General features: G+C 46.2%; 1 protein-coding gene across 1 annotated transcript in view; it reads right to left on the bottom strand.

Annotated features, from left to right (window-relative positions):
- Nucleotides 1-364: 364 nt before the first annotated feature.
- The window catches only part of TMED10 (transmembrane p24 trafficking protein 10), a 32,925-nt gene continuing 17,180 nt past the window's right edge, over nt 365-16,109 (bottom strand). Inside the window, exons 2-5 of the mRNA XM_026849277.1 lie at nt 12,302-12,459; nt 7,747-7,820; nt 3,091-3,217; nt 365-2,627 (exon numbers count right to left, since the gene is read on the bottom strand). Coding sequence (XP_026705078.1) covers nt 2,506-2,627; nt 3,091-3,217; nt 7,747-7,820; nt 12,302-12,459 — 481 coding nt within the window. The 3' untranslated portion in view covers nt 365-2,505. The remainder of the gene's footprint in view (nt 2,628-3,090; nt 3,218-7,746; nt 7,821-12,301; nt 12,460-16,109) is intronic.

Raw genomic sequence — 16,109 nt, 5'->3', positions numbered from 1 at the left:
GGCAGTGAAATAATGGATCTTGTACTCTAGAGCACTGGCCCTGTTCCACTATCAGCCTCAACATTCCTCCACATAGAGGGATATACTTAGGAAGGGGAGGAAGAAAGGTGACAAATGGTAACCTGTATTAGAGACACCTCGCTTGCTGTGATGGTCACGCTCTGCAGAGAAGCCCTGTGCAAGCCAGTACCTTTCCCAAGTCTGGAATTCTCAAATTCTGTAGAAATTAATGACTGCTAAGAGAAACCCAAAGGCTTGCAGGGCATCCATGTACTTGCTGCTTCCTGTAACAGGTCAATTTGCAGGAACCGGCAGTCGACAGGAACATGCACAAAGAGGACAAGATTCACACGGACAACTTAGGTGGGTTGTTTTTCCCCAAAGAAATTTATTTGAGAAAGTTGACAAAAATCCCCCAACCAGTCGTTACAGGTAAATCCACACCAGTCCCCCACACCTGCTCCCCAGTAATCATACCAGTACAGTGAAGATCAAAACGCAACACCAGAATGATGACAGTGTGTAACAGTCACTTGGGGAACTTAAGGCCTTGCCACCATTTTTAAGATAAAGGTATCTTTGTACTCAGGGATAGGGAGAGGATATCAAAACAGACAAGAGTGGAAAAGCCCCTTTCTTGTACTGTCTTTTCAAGTTATATAAAAACAAAAGCAAAACCTTATCAGATCTACAGGCTTCAAACTGTAGGACCTAAAACTACCTTCAAATGACTTCTGTAATTCAGTCCTGTGGCATCACTGCTGTTCTGCAATGTAACAGCTTTCAAAAACATACAAGGATAAAAATGGATGCAAGGGCAGAGGAGTGGATTTGGGTTCTTAATATGGCTTTATCAAAGAAGAAACAAATTAAAAGCAATCTAAGCACTTGACAGTGGAACTAACAACTCCAGGAACTTGGCAAAGGGGAGGCAATGTACTAATGTATTTAGATGACAGGAGGTCATCTTTTCATCCTCTTTCCCATTGCCTCATCCTGAACAACCGTTTCCTTCCTAGCAATAGATCAGATTCAGGTCAGAAATTATAAAAACATGCTTTTTTTCAAAATGGTAGCCCAGGCCCAGGGCCATGACAACCTCTTCCCTAGCCAGACTACGCACATGACACCAGAATGCTGTGCTGCTGAACCATTTGTTCTGAAGGAACGCAGAGAAGGTGAGAGAATTTTAATCACTGCCTAAAAACTGCAGCAGGTAAGTTCAGGAAGTTAACCTCCCTATTTTTTCCCAGCCCAGTTTATTTAACATCATGCCACCTGGACAGCCGAGAAATGATGAGAAGCTGCTTGCTCTCTGTAGTACCACACAGGAGAATAAGAACTCTGTTAAGGGCACAGTTCAGACTCCCCCAGATGTAGAATTAGCCTATTCCTACCCCATACTGCTTTTCTGAGTTCATTCACATTCTTCCAACAACTCCTCTGCCAACCTGCGAAGCACCCCTTGCACCCTCAGACCTCAAAGCAGGGCACAGGCCTTCATGCTTCACATGAGCAGCAGCCCACCTTGCTTTGAGGTCTCAGAAAATGAGATTCAGCCAGCTGCCTGCTGGATAAATGCTACACTGTTAGATGAGAAAAGTCTCCTGCTCAACATAGACCAAGCTTCCAAGCATAAGCTACTCCTATTTGTTCTGTGACTGTATCTGACTGAGGCCTCCCATCTGCATGAAAGGCTGCCCCTGACCAAGACTTTCAGGAAAACTGCTGCATCATTTCAGACCAAGAAAGGCAAATCCAAGACAAACACATGGAGCAAGGGTGGGACCAAGGCTGGACAGCTTACTGGAACAAAGCAGGCTTCCCCTTTCCAAGCTCAAACACGTACCCAAGCCCTCCTTCCAAGGCTCCCCTTCCTCCAGGCTGAACCACCATATGCTCAAGTGCCCTGACCTGTCAGCACAAAGACTCCAGCTCCCACAGGGAGAAACACAGAGGTCCGCAACAGGGACCAAACCTCAGACCTCCCTCTATCCTCAGGCCCTGCTGGAATGATGAATCCTATTGCTTTGCACTCACCTCCTTTTACACGAGGCTTAGATTCCAGCTGGTCAGAACAGGGAATCCCCTGCTCTGCCCCAGTGCTAGCTGCATGGCACCTAAAGAGCTCAGCAGGGTCAAGTGGCTCAGAGTAACACTACAGTCACAGACAGATGGGAGACATCATCAAGCCAAGATTATAAAAGGAGAACAGACAGCGCAAAAACTTGCTGCAGCTGTCATGGAAACATCTTTTTTTTATTTAATCACTGCCCCAGGAATCCCCAAACCCATCACAACCTCCCCACCCTCAAGATCCAACAGGATTTCACAAGTCCCTCGTTGCCTCCAAATGTTTAGGCTCCCCTCCCCCTTTAGGGTCCAAATTCCTGCAGAAATGCTCCAGTCAGTGGGTATCATCTGTGAGATGGCTCCAGGGGGCCATGGTTGGGTCCCAGCGGTGTCCAGCTGGGTCTGAGAGGAGGGGGAGGAGGACTTGCTCCTTTACTCAATCAGTTTCTTGGCCTTGAAGAAGCGACGCAGGTAGAAAACCTGCCAGGTGGCCAGTCCGATGAGACAGCACATGGAGAAAATGCTGAAGTACAGAACCCGGGTGTTTGTCGACTCTGAAACAGACAACAAACCATTGTGCGGGAGTCTGACATCACAGGATGCGCCTCAAGAGGGCAAAGTTCCCAGGATTTCCTCTCCCCACCCATGCAAAACTTCAAAGGCAAGATATCGTACAACATGAAGGCAAGAGCACCCAAGCACCAGCAGTACTTGACAATAAAAGCAGAGGGAACAGAAGGATAATGTGGAATTGTGGTTAATGGGCAACATTAAAATGTACAGAGTAATTCACATTAGGAATGGAGACAGAAAGAAATGATTTCTAGAGACAGGACACACAAGACTCATTGACTGCTTCGGAAAAAGAGAAATACCAGCATGTTTCCCCTTACTAGGAACAGAAGAGGCAGAGACCACTATAATTGCTTGATCTCCAAATGCTGTGCTAATAACACATTCAGCAGAAGTAAGGGGTCTTAGAGCTCCATCCCTCTGAAGGAGCACACAGTCTCTTACCATTTGTGTCCCTCATCTCCTCTTCTCGTTTCTTCATATAGGCAAAGTCATTAACTATGGACTCTGAAAGATCTTCCAGGCGCCTCAATTCTACTTCCAGAGGCTTCAACTTCTCCACTTTTGCAATCTAGAAAACAGAAGAGTCAGGCAATCACTGAACCAAAACCAAAAGCTCCCACATGGGTTTTTAGTGCCAGTTTGAACCACTCCTCCTCACATACTACAGATCTGGGGCATCCTTTCCCTAGGGAAACACCTCTACAAGCCAGCAACTACCATTTCATAAAACACTACCACTTCTCCCACCTGTTCTCTGAAACACACTTTCCTACTACCCCTCCTACACAACAGAGGAGCACAGTATGCATACAAGCACATTTCTTCCTTATTCGGCCTAATGTTAGCTTATTCACAGTTGGCTTCGGAGCAGTGGGTAGAAGAGCTTGCCACATGACTAAACCTCCAGTGAATAGAAGTCACAGACTGAGATACAAATGACTAACTTACATACGCATATGATAATGTTCTATAGGCACAGAGGATATTAGCACTGTGACTCGCTCTGCTGTTGCCACACACCTCAGAAACCCTGAGCAGCCTGATTCCCAGTAGTAGTGGTTTGATTACACCCACAAGAGCTCAGAGCTTTTATCACTTAGACTGATAACCTCAAAGGGCAACCTATGCTCTTGGTAGGGACCACACAGCTACAAAGTGCTCCATCTGCCTCAAGCCACCAGGTGACGCTGCCGGAATACTTATGGGACAGGCTGCCTTTGAAAAGCCAGCTGGAAAAGAAAATACACTTCCCTCATAAAAGCTGGTTTTATAGGACATTATTTTTGTGCAGAACATGCAACCCACAGTCCTACAACTCACAGACTTTTATCCAAGAAAAATCCACAGGAAATTCAATTAGAAAGCACAGTCCATGACAGCAACTATTTAAAGTTGAATATGTAAACACATGTCCCTGCCCCAGTTCTTGGCTGTAACCTGACTACACATTATGTAGAATCTGTGACACAAAGACATTACTCAAAGGAAGCTAACTGTAATTCCTGCCACTGCTACAGCATAGGGTTTGGGTAACTCCGGTTCTCATGTAGAATTTGTCACTATTACCAATGAGTGACAGGCCCCCACCATGAAGGCCAGATGCCACGTCCCTGAGTAATGCAGCAAAAGAAATGTTACAGAAAACCACAGAAAACACACAGAGCACCTGCAGCTCACAATCAGTCGCACCACCACACAGGATTACTCAGACATAAGCTGCAGGATGGCACCCCTCAGTGGTCCAGGTGCTAACAGGCAGGCAACAGGGTGGCCAGGGTGCAGGCATCCCCAAAACGCCACTTCCAGAGGCAGCTGCCTGTGTGCCAGAGCCCATTTGAAGAGATGCTTGTGAGCAGGCCAGTGCCAGCTGATAAGCCATTTCGCTGAAGGGTCTTCACATGACACGTGTATTCTGGCAAGCTGCAGGCCATCAAGCAGTCATCTGAGGAATTTTATGCTGAGGCAAACTGTATATTACAGCTCTGCCTGTACAGCAGTGTCAATTCCGAGTCCGTCTGTGAGGAGTAGGAGGAAACAGGAGGTTAAACCCCTCCCACTTTCAGGCCAAGAGGTTGTGCTGACAAAACCCTATGGCCCTGACATGCATCTGCCAGCAGAGCTTTGCTGAAAAACCGCTACCAGTGTAAGCATGCCTATGGCCCAGATTCTGCTGACACAGCTAGAGCAGCAGGTCTATAACACACACAAGGGCTCAGGCAGCTCTACTGACAAGTTAACTCTGCACTGACCAGCTCCATTATCTTCCTGGAGGGCACTCTTCCTCATTCACAGAAGGCTACAAAGGTTCCACTGGGAAAAACCAAGGCTTGTCTGCTTCATCCTGCATCCTTTCAGCTGCTCTTAATAGGTGTAGCTAGAAACATCTGACTGCTCCTTTTAGTCCTGCATGTACTGAGATGCACATGATGGAACCTCTTTCATCCCTAGTGAAGCCAACTATGCACAGCTGCTCCACAGGATTTTGTAAAAAGCCCACCAATCATCTGTGATGACCATAATCCTAGGAGGAACATCTGGACCACCAAAACAACCAAGAAAACAACAACTCCTCTGAACTTCTCAGGGGCCACATAGATTTGTCAAAGCCTAACTCTCTTCCTAGCATAGAGGATCTTGCTATAGCCAAGAACTGACAAGGAGCAGCTGATCTGGAAAGGAACCTAGATTGCCAAGCCTTCTTGGTGCCCTCTGAAAAGTCTTCTCCCAGAATCATTCAGGTTGAAAAAGGCCCTTGGGATCATCGAGCCCAGCCATCAGCCCTACTCTACAAAGTTCTCCCCTACACCATTATCCCCCCAAAATCTCATCTAAACAACCCTTAAACACATCCAGGAGGGATGGTGACTCCACCACCTCCCTGGGCAGCCTATTCCACTGTCTGACCACTCTTTCTGTGAATTTTTTTTTCCTAATGTCCAGTCTGAACCTCCCCTGTTGCAGTTTAAAGACATTCCCTCTTGTTCTATCACTAATTACCTGTGAGAAGAGACCAGCACCAACCTCTCTACAATGTCCTTTCAGGTAGTTGTAGAGAGTGATGAGGTCTCCCCTTAGCCTTCTCCTCCTCAAACTAAACAGTCCCAGCTCCTTCAATTACTTCATTTCTACTTACTGAATGGAGAAAGCTATTCTTCCCTACCTCAGAGAACAAAGGTATGACACTGCCATGCAGTTAGGTTTTCTAACCCAGCTTACTCTCCCAGTTGCTTTGCTCCAAGACTGTCTAGATCTATGAAAGCTTATGAAGCCAGACTTGGACATCACCCCTCTTCTCATTCCATATATCCATGCACAAGTAGGACACTGATAGTGACCCTTGTTCAATACCCTGCGTCAAGTCTCCTTGCAGCAATTCAACAAGAAAAAATGGGGGATATAAGACAGGTCACTGGTACCTTACAGGAGATGAACATCACAAGCAAAAAGCTCAAAATTGCAGCAATTCCAGGAGAGAAACCTAAGCAACAGTCCTCCCTTTCACACCTTAAGCAGCCTGTCAAGTCAAAACCCACAAATACTACAGCAACCTGGGGAGAGAGGATGGAAAAAAAGAGAAACACACTGCAAAGCAGTGTGGCTAAACATCTGTAGCAGCTGTACAAACAGTAAACTAGTCTGAGTCCTTTGCAGACACACTGCTCAATAAGGCTCAACACAGTGTGCCACTCTGAGAGGTCCTGACAAGTCAAGGATGCTTGTCAGTGCTGCGCATTTGGTGTCAGGTAGGACTGCAAGTCTAAATCCTTCTTTTCCTATGTTTGTCCATGGATCTTTTCCATTGATGAGCATAACAGATACTTACTTTTATTCCAAGACAGTTGTATCAGTACAACCAGTGAGTACGTCGACATACATGGCATAAGAGAACCTTTCTGCCTAGGGACAATGTTTCTAGGTAGCACTACAGTAATGTAACTTAAGAGTATGTCGCAGCATTGTGTTTAGAGAGATTCTGTAAATATAGTCAGAATAATCCCCCCTGTTATGCTCTCAGAGGTCATCCTGTAAGATTTCATCTTGTAATACTTCAGTAGCTGCTTGCCAGGCAGCTGGTACAATGACTGCTCTGCTCTTCCCTGACTCCAAGTACCTTCTTACTCTCCATGGAAGATGTGCTCTAAACTGACTTAAGCCATGGAGGACCAGCTAGCCCAAAGCTAAAAAGAATATAAAAAAATCCAGTAGGCCCATCTTAGAAATTTGTTCATTTTCTAACTGGCACCATACACAGCCTCCTCTGCTACCCACTGTCCTCCCTAAGGCATCCATCACACTGTTATGCACTGTGAACAATGCAATCATTTGCAGGAATCTTTCTCCGCCAACAACTCTCATCTTCTCAGGCACAGGCTCTGTGCTGGGGGCTGACTGACCCCAAATTCTAGTGAGCCAAAAGCATAGTAGCAGCCATCAAAATTCAGCATCTAAACCAGCCAGGACTGTCCCAGTCACGAAGCAACTGCTACTCCACACAGCTGGCTCTTGGGTCTAAGAAAGCTGTGTCCTCCTAAGATGGAAACATTTAGGCTTTATGCCTATTTGCAAGGTCACACTTTCAAACCAAATACCCATTTCACACCAGTTACTCCTCTGCCAAACACCTTTACAGTGATACACTGCCAGTTCTGAGAAATGCACAAGCACCATTTCAGAGCTGTTGAGCCAGTACATATTACAGTCAGGAAGGTAAGAACAATAACGATGCAATTTGACCTTTAGGAGGATCTGATATTAACTTAAAATGCCCTCTGCTGCTGGGGCTGAGGAAACTTCACATCTCAGTCTCTTGTTGCCTCTAATGCCTATGCCCAGAAGCTGTGTCATGTTGTCCTAGCAAAGAAATTCACACATTAGGCTCCAGTTCCCAGAGTAAAGAATTAATTTTAGCTGATGTTTGTCTTTTTTTTTTTCTTCTTCCTCCCTTAACACACAAAGCTTCACTGGAATTGTAGGCTGCAGACAGGCTTTCATCACCGCTGGGAAAACAGCTTCCCATCATGAGCCCCAGATCTACAAACAGCATCACGTGAGTGCCGGGAAAGGGGAGCCTGCAGCGCAGGCAGCCAGGGGACATACCTCCTCGTAGTTCTTTGCTTCAACTCCATGCTTCATATCCAGAATCACAAGCTGGTCCGGCATCCTCCCTGTTCCTGGAAGCATAATGAAAGGATTCATTGTGTGAAACATTCAGCCTGCCAGGAAATCACCAGCTCTCCCCACCACTGAGGAAGAACTCACAACATCCCTCCCCTCCCTCCATGTCTGCAGCTAACTGCGGAGGCAGCACAGTCCAGCCTAAAAATACAGAGACTTCACAATAAATCCTGGCTGAAGGAGAGCCTCCCAAAGATAATGAGAACAAGCTGTAACTAAATGCGCTAAGTGTGTGTAGGATGCAAATCACTGTAAAAACTGCAGAGGATTAGAAGATGAATACCAGCTGCTATGAGACAGCCTGGCGAAAGACAAGTCACCAAAGGGACAAATATTCAACTAGGAAGCCCACACTCCTCCTAGCAGGAAGTACACCAGCAACTTGTCAAGGTTATTGGGGTTGTAAATGATTTTACATTTACAAAGGAGAAAGAAGGTAAACTGCTCTAATTGAGGAATACGGCATATGGGCACTACTGACCCTTGCATGTTGCAGTATCTGCAGAAATGAAGGCAATCCCTTTGCCAACATATCTTTTCAGGGAAAGAACATCTCATATGTCTGAGACCCACACTGCTAATGCAAACCCCAGGATAGCAGGGAGGCTTCCGAAGCCAGGAAAACTCTACTTCAGAGAATTGCCAGCTGGAGCTGCACAGTGAACAGGGTAAGGCTGCAGCCGACAGCACAGTAGGTATCTTTTAAAGCTGTAGCCCCCCAAGCTTGGGACACCTATGGCTAACACCTTCTTTTAACTGCTACAAACTGTCACATCTGAGAACATACACAAGAGGGGGAAAAAAAAAAAAAAAAAAAGAATAGGCATATAAGATACCCTAAAGAATGCAGCATGTCAGGTGAGCTGGGTATCATATTCCACTATACCACCCACCAAGGAAATGTCTGTACATAACACATTCCCAAATCCCAGCCCTTTAGGGCATACAGTTGTCCTCAGCTGGCTGCCAGCAAAACACAACGTCTGAATTCACTTATCGTATAAATTTCAGTCTTTATCCAGGAGCATGTCCAATAGTCACACTTTGCCTTAAGAGGCTGCCAGGTGGACATTTCCACAGCCCACAAACTCAGCGTACAGGTTACACTGGGTCACTCCAGTCGGAGCTAGGAAGATACTCAGATCTTCAGAACAACATCCCCAAATTTTATCTCTACCCACTGAACAGTTCTTCAACACCAGAGCAGAATCACCTCTGCCTTTTACTGCTATCAGAACATGGAATAACCTGATGACAAAATGGTCCAAATCAACTACAAACTGTTTCTTAAAATTCCTGAGGGATATGGGAGCTCAAAATACAAACCCAGCTATTTGAGAGCCCAATGGATAAATTAGGAATAGGATGGATTTTTTTGGTTTTCTTATAAAAGACTGGTCACTGTAAAAACAAATTCAAATCCCAGTCCTGTTCTTTAACAGACAGGCTGTATACAGCCACCCAATGCTCCTTTCTCCAATCACAAGTTATGACTGCTTATGACATATATATACCAGCATGTCTGGAGACTGGCAGGTAGGACAGTCAACAGTAGCTGCAGAAGAAAATTCAAAGCACACAGTCCAGTGAGAGGTTTTTTTAATGCTGTTTAAATTACAGCAACTTGGGTGGAGACCTGGAGCTTCCAGGAAGAGATGAGAAAGATGAAGAGGCCAGTGAACAGGAGAACAGAACTGGAAGGATTAATTTGTCTGGCTGGAAGGGAGAGCTGCCAAGAACCAGTAAGAAAGTAGAAAACGTAAAGCTGCTGGGTGCAAAGGGGCAGAAAGCAGACATTCTGCAAGAGGTTAACGCTGTCAGGGACTGGCCTGGAAAAACTCAAGCCGCTCTTCTACAAGTTTACTGAGCCCAAGATACTAGGCAGCTCCCTTCATGCTCATCAAATCCTCAGTAACTTCCAGCTCCTCCTGCAGCCAGGGCTCACCAAAGCAGACAGGATCAGCAACAAATTTAAAAAAAAAAACCAAAACAGTTAAGGCCCAAAGATCTTGACCTAAACTGATACCTACATCCTCCAGGAGGTCATCTCACATGAACACAGAACTGTTTCATGGGAGATTAGCAAAGTCAGTGGAAAAACAGAATGGTTGAATAGGATGCCGAAAGATGTTCCCATAGGAATTCCAGAAAAAAATGAGCCATAAGACTCTTAAGAAAGTTTGGAAAGAGAAGGATTACAGAAGGAGCAAAGAGGTAAAGATTAGCACACAGGAAGAGCCCTACAGAGTAGCACGTATTGCAGGCAAGGCTGTTCTTCTCAGAGATTAGCATACAGCACAAAAGTTAAGTGTGCCTGGGAACAGAGGGTCAGAAAGACAGGACCCTTCCATACTCCAAGAGGGAAAAAAAGCCAATCATGCAAAAACCTACACCTCCAAGAAACACCCTAAGAACCCCTCCAGTCTGATAAGGTGGACCTTCTAAATAGGACCTCTTTCTCACTTCCTCATTTCTGTGGTTAAGGATTGAGAAATACCAGTTGCTTAGACCCCTCAGGTCCCAACGTCTCTGGCTTCCTCTACCAACAGTTTTTCTCTTCCAGGACTCCACCAACATCCTCCTTGGCTGCCTCACTACAAGTCCTGACCACTTACTTGATGTGACTGTGGGGAAAAAAAAACAACTTTAAAGAGCAACATGGGGATAAAACAGCATTTGGTCAGTTTCCCCATTCCCATACTGACCTTACAGAGGAAACAAGACACTTCCTTGTGATGTGATTACTTCTTCCACAGTACCTTAACCAAGTCCTGCAGATGATCAAGCCTTGCGGTGCCACCTCCCTTACTTTAAATAATTCCTTGATTTCCAGCACAGGCATAGGAAATCTGGAGATACCTGTCATGCAGCATCTCTCTTTAGCAAGGAATTTGGGGTGAAAAAAAAAAAAAAAAAAAAAAAAAAGGCAGCTTGGAGGCCCCCAAAGAGAAAGCCTCCAGAAGACAATTCAGCTGCTCAAACAACCAGCTCTAAATTTTGACACCTCAATGCCTCACTGGCCACCAGGTAGAAGCTGCATTTAATATTTTATCCTCATCAGTACTGAAAGCTTTAAAACAAACCTGCAACAATACAAGGGAGTCAGGGAACAAACATTTCCTACAATCAAAAGAGCTATAAGGGGTTCCGTCTAGGCAATAAACTTTTGGTCACAAGCACTGAAATAAGAGTCTAGACACAACTAAAGAAAGATGTTTTTCCCTCTTCAGTGTGTGATCACATGGAAGCTATGAAAGGATTTGTGGGACTGTCTGGAGACCTCCCAAATACCCAGGTGTTGGACAGTAAATAGCATGAGTGACTCCCAGATGAGTCACTAGTGCCTACATGTCTTGATGTGTTAAGAAGCATTTGGAAGCCCTACCTCTGCAGTGAAATAAAAGAAAAATCCTGAGCGTTTGGGGTCACTGTCTTATCTGTGAAATACTACAGAAAAGGTGTTACAAGCCAGATCCCTCCCAGTCCCAGCAAAGAAGAAAGCCTTCTCTTTCTGGAAAGTTCTCTTCAACCTGCAAACTATCTGAATCTTATACATGGAGCAAAACAAAGGCTGCCTGTCAACAGATAGGAGGTATGCTGCTACTGACCACTCTGTGAAATGCTCTGGGATCTTTTAAGATAAGAAGAACCAGGTCCGGGGAGCAGAACTCTGACAGTGACCGTGAAAAGATGTGACCACCTACGAACTTGCATGCGCTCATACCACCGCAAGTGAGACTAGAGTCCACATGTTGGCTCTTTTCAGCACGTTTGTCCTGAAGTTGAGCCCAACCACTCAAAGCAGCACATGCGTCACACTCACAGGAAACAAGCCTCAGTGCTTGTTAGGCAACCATTCCTGCAGGACAAATGCAGAGCTGACATCCTGCTCATTTCCCCTTCCCTTTATTGACCACTTAGAGAGCAGTTGCGCATGCAGACCAAGGCCACATTCTCTATACACACACACATCCCAATCCCAGAAAATGTTTGCTATCCTAACACTGGACTGCTGTCCAATACACACTGTTGAGAGATCATGTTCCACCCAATGGGGAGAGATGGTCAGCTGGGGAGAAAGACAGGGTCCAGGAGATGATGGCATCCTGCTCTGTCCTGGCTTGACTGCAAGGTGGGGAGAAGCATGGAAAGGGTAAAAGAGGTGTGGTTTGCTCCTGGTACTGCCACTCACTGCAAATGTGGTGACCTATGTGGGAGGAACGCATGATTCCCCTTTCAGAGGAAACCCAAGTGCTCTACACAACAGCCAAAGAGGATTACTTAACTTCAACTGCAACACCGAGAGCAGATATCCTGCAGTGAAACTGTCCACAACCTCCTGAAGATCAGCTTTAAAAGTCAAACAGTCTTCTGCAGACCACACTCAGCATCGCTTCACCCATACCCCTAAACACACATATCTACATGAACTCATCTGGAAGCTAGAAGCAGCCAACAGACCTTTCACTTCACTTACCCACAGGAAGCTTGCTCTCAAAGCAGGCCTCAAACATATCATAGTCTTCAGTGGTGAAGGCAAACTTGCCCTTAGTGGCATCCTCCTTGGCATACAGAATGTGCCCAGCTGAGTCAGTTATCTGTAAAAGAGACGAGGGTGAGGAACACGGTGCTTCACTGCCACGGACTTACGGCCTGCGCCATGCAGGAAGAGTTCTTGCAGCATTCCCATTGGAGCTGCTGCATTCTCCTTTCAACAATTTCCCTCCTTCCTCACAACTGTATCAATTCCTCTCTTCCTCGCCCCACTCCAGGTGTTGACAGCGTGACTCTAAGATAATTATTTGCTCTTAAACAAAAAAGAATCCCACCAAAACCCAACTAACCAACTAAACCCAAAACCACACCAATTCCTCTTCCTCCTGTAACCTCTGAACATAGACTACATTTAGGAACTCTAGCTGAACCGAACTGTTATTCATTGCCTTCTTTTTGCAAGCAAAATTCATGAATTCCCATAGCAACAGAGATATGGAGAAGTCTTATGGAACAAAAAAGACTCATTCCCCAGAAGATGAAATGGAGAAGGGCACATCTATTCCTCCAGAAATGAACCATCAGTGTGGCCTTCAGTTACACAAGGTTTGGGTGCCAAGATCCATAAAAGTGGCCACTTCAGAGGCCAATTCAGACTGCACAGAGTAATGACTGCTTTGCATGAAGTCTATGAAATTACTAAGAAGGTTCACAGAAATGCTTCAACAAAGAGTAAAAAAAAAGACATACATTTCATGACGCAGACTTGAGAATCATTGTGTTCAATTAAAGGCTCCATCCAGTTGAAATACTGTGTCCAGGGAGAGGCATGAAAAAACCTGAAGGCATTACAATACTGTGTGCAAATCAGGAGTATGTGTTCCACTGGAACACTTCCCAGTTCCCCTCAACTCTATCCTTCAACAGATATGTCTGAAAAAACATAGGTGCTAAAATTACTAGGGATCTTTGAAAGTCTTAGAGGAAGAGATAAAAAAGTTTGGGAATAACTTTAAAGGTATATGAGACAGAAGCACACAAAATAATTTGTGGTCAGGAGAAGGTAAGTCAGACTTTCTCCTTCACTCCATCTCACAACAGAAAACCACCCTCATTTCCCTGTACAAGGGCCATACAAAAGGGCTATGTACCCCAAATTATTCTAAAGAAACACTCTATTAGAACACATCATTAGCTCCCTGTCATGGGATACCACTGATGCCAGTAGCCTGCTGGACTCAGAACAGGTGTGGACCTTCACATGGATAATGAGAATTGCTGCATTAGGCAGAAAAAATAATACAGTATATAAATGCTCATGCCTCAGGGTATAAACCATAGCAGGCAAGACTTTGGGAACAAGCTTCCTCTACATACTGATTATCCTGTAATTTTCTGTTATGGGATTTGTTGTAGCTGCCCCTGCACCATATGGTATTTGTCAGCGTCCGAGAACGAGGAGCACCGTTCTCCTCCCGCGCTGCAGTTCCTGCTCAGAGCTCTCTACCTGTACTCAAGCGGTGAGCAGCTGATAGCACGCCTGCACAGACAGGCACAGTCAGCAGCTGCGTTGCCATCTCCCTGCCGCAAGCCACCTCCTGCTGTCTGGAAGCCCCTAGACTATGGGAAGCACCCAGCTCAAGCCAGCAGGCCCTGCGGGAGTGCAGGACTGTCTGCATCTGACCACAGAGACCCGGTGAACAGTAGCCCACAGAGCAGTCCCAATTAACCAAGACGCTAGCCTCCAAAGGGGAGGATCTGCCTCCACAGACCATATGATCTGCACACTGGGGTCTCCATCCCAAGAAGCGCTGACAAGAACACAGTAAAGAAAGCTCCCAAATGTCCCTATTACTTTAAGCACTATTCCCTTAGGGCTTTGTAGACACTGGAGCTCATCTTTAGCTAGAGGATATTACGCAGCTTGATCCTTTCTTGCCCTTTGCAGCTCTAGCAATACCCTGCTCACGAACAGGATTCTGGACAGTAAACGCTTGGCTATCTACTTTCATCAAAACTGAATAGCGTTCCCCAAATCAGCCAAATACACTGCCCATTCAGCCGGGCCGCGGGGGCGGGAGAGGCTGCTAACAGTCCAGCCAGAACGCTTGTGGGGGAGTTGACCTGAAAGGGATTTTTCATGCTATTCTAATGTTATTTACGGTAACGCAATCCCCTACAGATAGGGCATTGTTCACCCTTGACAAACAGCCCAACGGTTCCCCAAACCACCAGCCTCGACAATGGGGCAGAGGCACGTGGCCGGGCCCAAGCACGACCTCAGCCGCTCCGCCGCCACCCCGCAGCTGCCAGCTGGCAGAGCCCCCGGATTCCACCAAAACAGAGGGTGCCACTGTTAGCGCCGGGGTATCACACTCACAAAACTTAGCTCACTGGCAGGAACCGAACTGAGAGAGGCCAGGATTAACTACCAACCTCCTACGTTTGGTGGCCCAATCCAGAGGGCCAAAGCAGAAGGAGAGAGAACCTGCAGATGATGTCCTGAACTAACCTTTCCCACACAGACACAAACAGAAAATATGCACCTAGCAGAGGGGTTACAGCACTTACAACAGGCCCAGCATGTTGGGAGGCCACAGCATAACTAAACAGTAAGAAGGAAAGCAAGAATTCCATAAATTATTATTTCTCCTTTGTAGCTTTTCAAACTAGTACAGAAATTTTTTTCTTTGCATTTTTACTTTCCAGTTAGAATAAAATAGAACTTCCATGAGCAGTCCTACCTAGACAACAGCTTCAGCAGCAAAGCCAGACTAAGACCTAAGATTCATTGCTTCACCACCTCCCTAGACAAGCCCTCGGTCATAAAAGTGAGTTTTGGAATAGACTCTGAGGTCAGTTGACCTAAGAGCGGGCACCCAGAGAACCAGGAGGCTTGAGCACCAAGATGTAAGAGACAGATGGGAACATGGCACTCAGTCTGAAACACACACCTGACCAGCCAGATACTGCAGCAACACTTCAAAGCATTAAAGCTGCTTGGCTCTGCCTATACACAGACAAATTTCCTCTTACAAATGATGTAAGAACAGCAGAACAAGATTTTTAAAAATGCAAGACTCCAGAAGCAGCCTTCTCTAGCCATAACCAAGTACAGCTGCTAAAACCCCAAGGCTTTCAGGTGTCTATAGGCAGATGATGTAAGCGCAACTTGATTTCAGATCATCTCAAATACTCAATAACACTGAGTTTAGATACTCTTGAACAGACCATTCTGTTTGTGTGCTTACTCTTGAAACCTTTGGGAGCTTTGACAGAAATAAAAATCAGGCAGGAAGCTGTTATGGACTGATTACGCAGCCACAGACCTTACTCAGGTAGGTGGGAAATCTGAAGAAAGCCTAGGGAAGGTAGACTGTGGACAGAATTGAAGGGAAGCTGTTGAAGTTTTGATAGCTGCCTGTCACATAGGTGTATTAGTCACGTGTATTGTGCTGATGCTTCCCCTATACTCCCTGAAGACCCTTTAGGACTGCTTTCTTCCCCGTAGTAAACGCCTGCCTCCTTAAAATCCAAGTAAGCCACGACACGGCAAGACGGTAATAGCCATTTTGTGTGCCAAAACCCGGTTTCTCAGCCCCCACCTCGCCCCTTCCCTGCGGCCTGCTGCTCCATCCCGCCGCGCCCGGCCGGACGTGGGGAGGGAGCCCTCGGAAAGCCACGTCACCGTAACTCTTCCCTCCTCACACCGAGTCAGCAGGTTTAGGGCGGCCTTATCGCAGCGGCCCGCCCTGCCAGCCGCCCAAGGCCTTCGCCGCGCGGACTGTACG

The sequence above is a fragment of the Athene cunicularia genome, assembly GCF_003259725.1.
Source record: "Athene cunicularia isolate RWA chromosome 5 unlocalized genomic scaffold, athCun1 chr5_part1, whole genome shotgun sequence".
Taxonomy (NCBI): domain Eukaryota; kingdom Metazoa; phylum Chordata; class Aves; order Strigiformes; family Strigidae; genus Athene; species Athene cunicularia.
The sequence above is the reverse complement of the archived record's forward strand: the minus strand, read 5'-3'. Positions and strand labels throughout refer to the sequence as shown.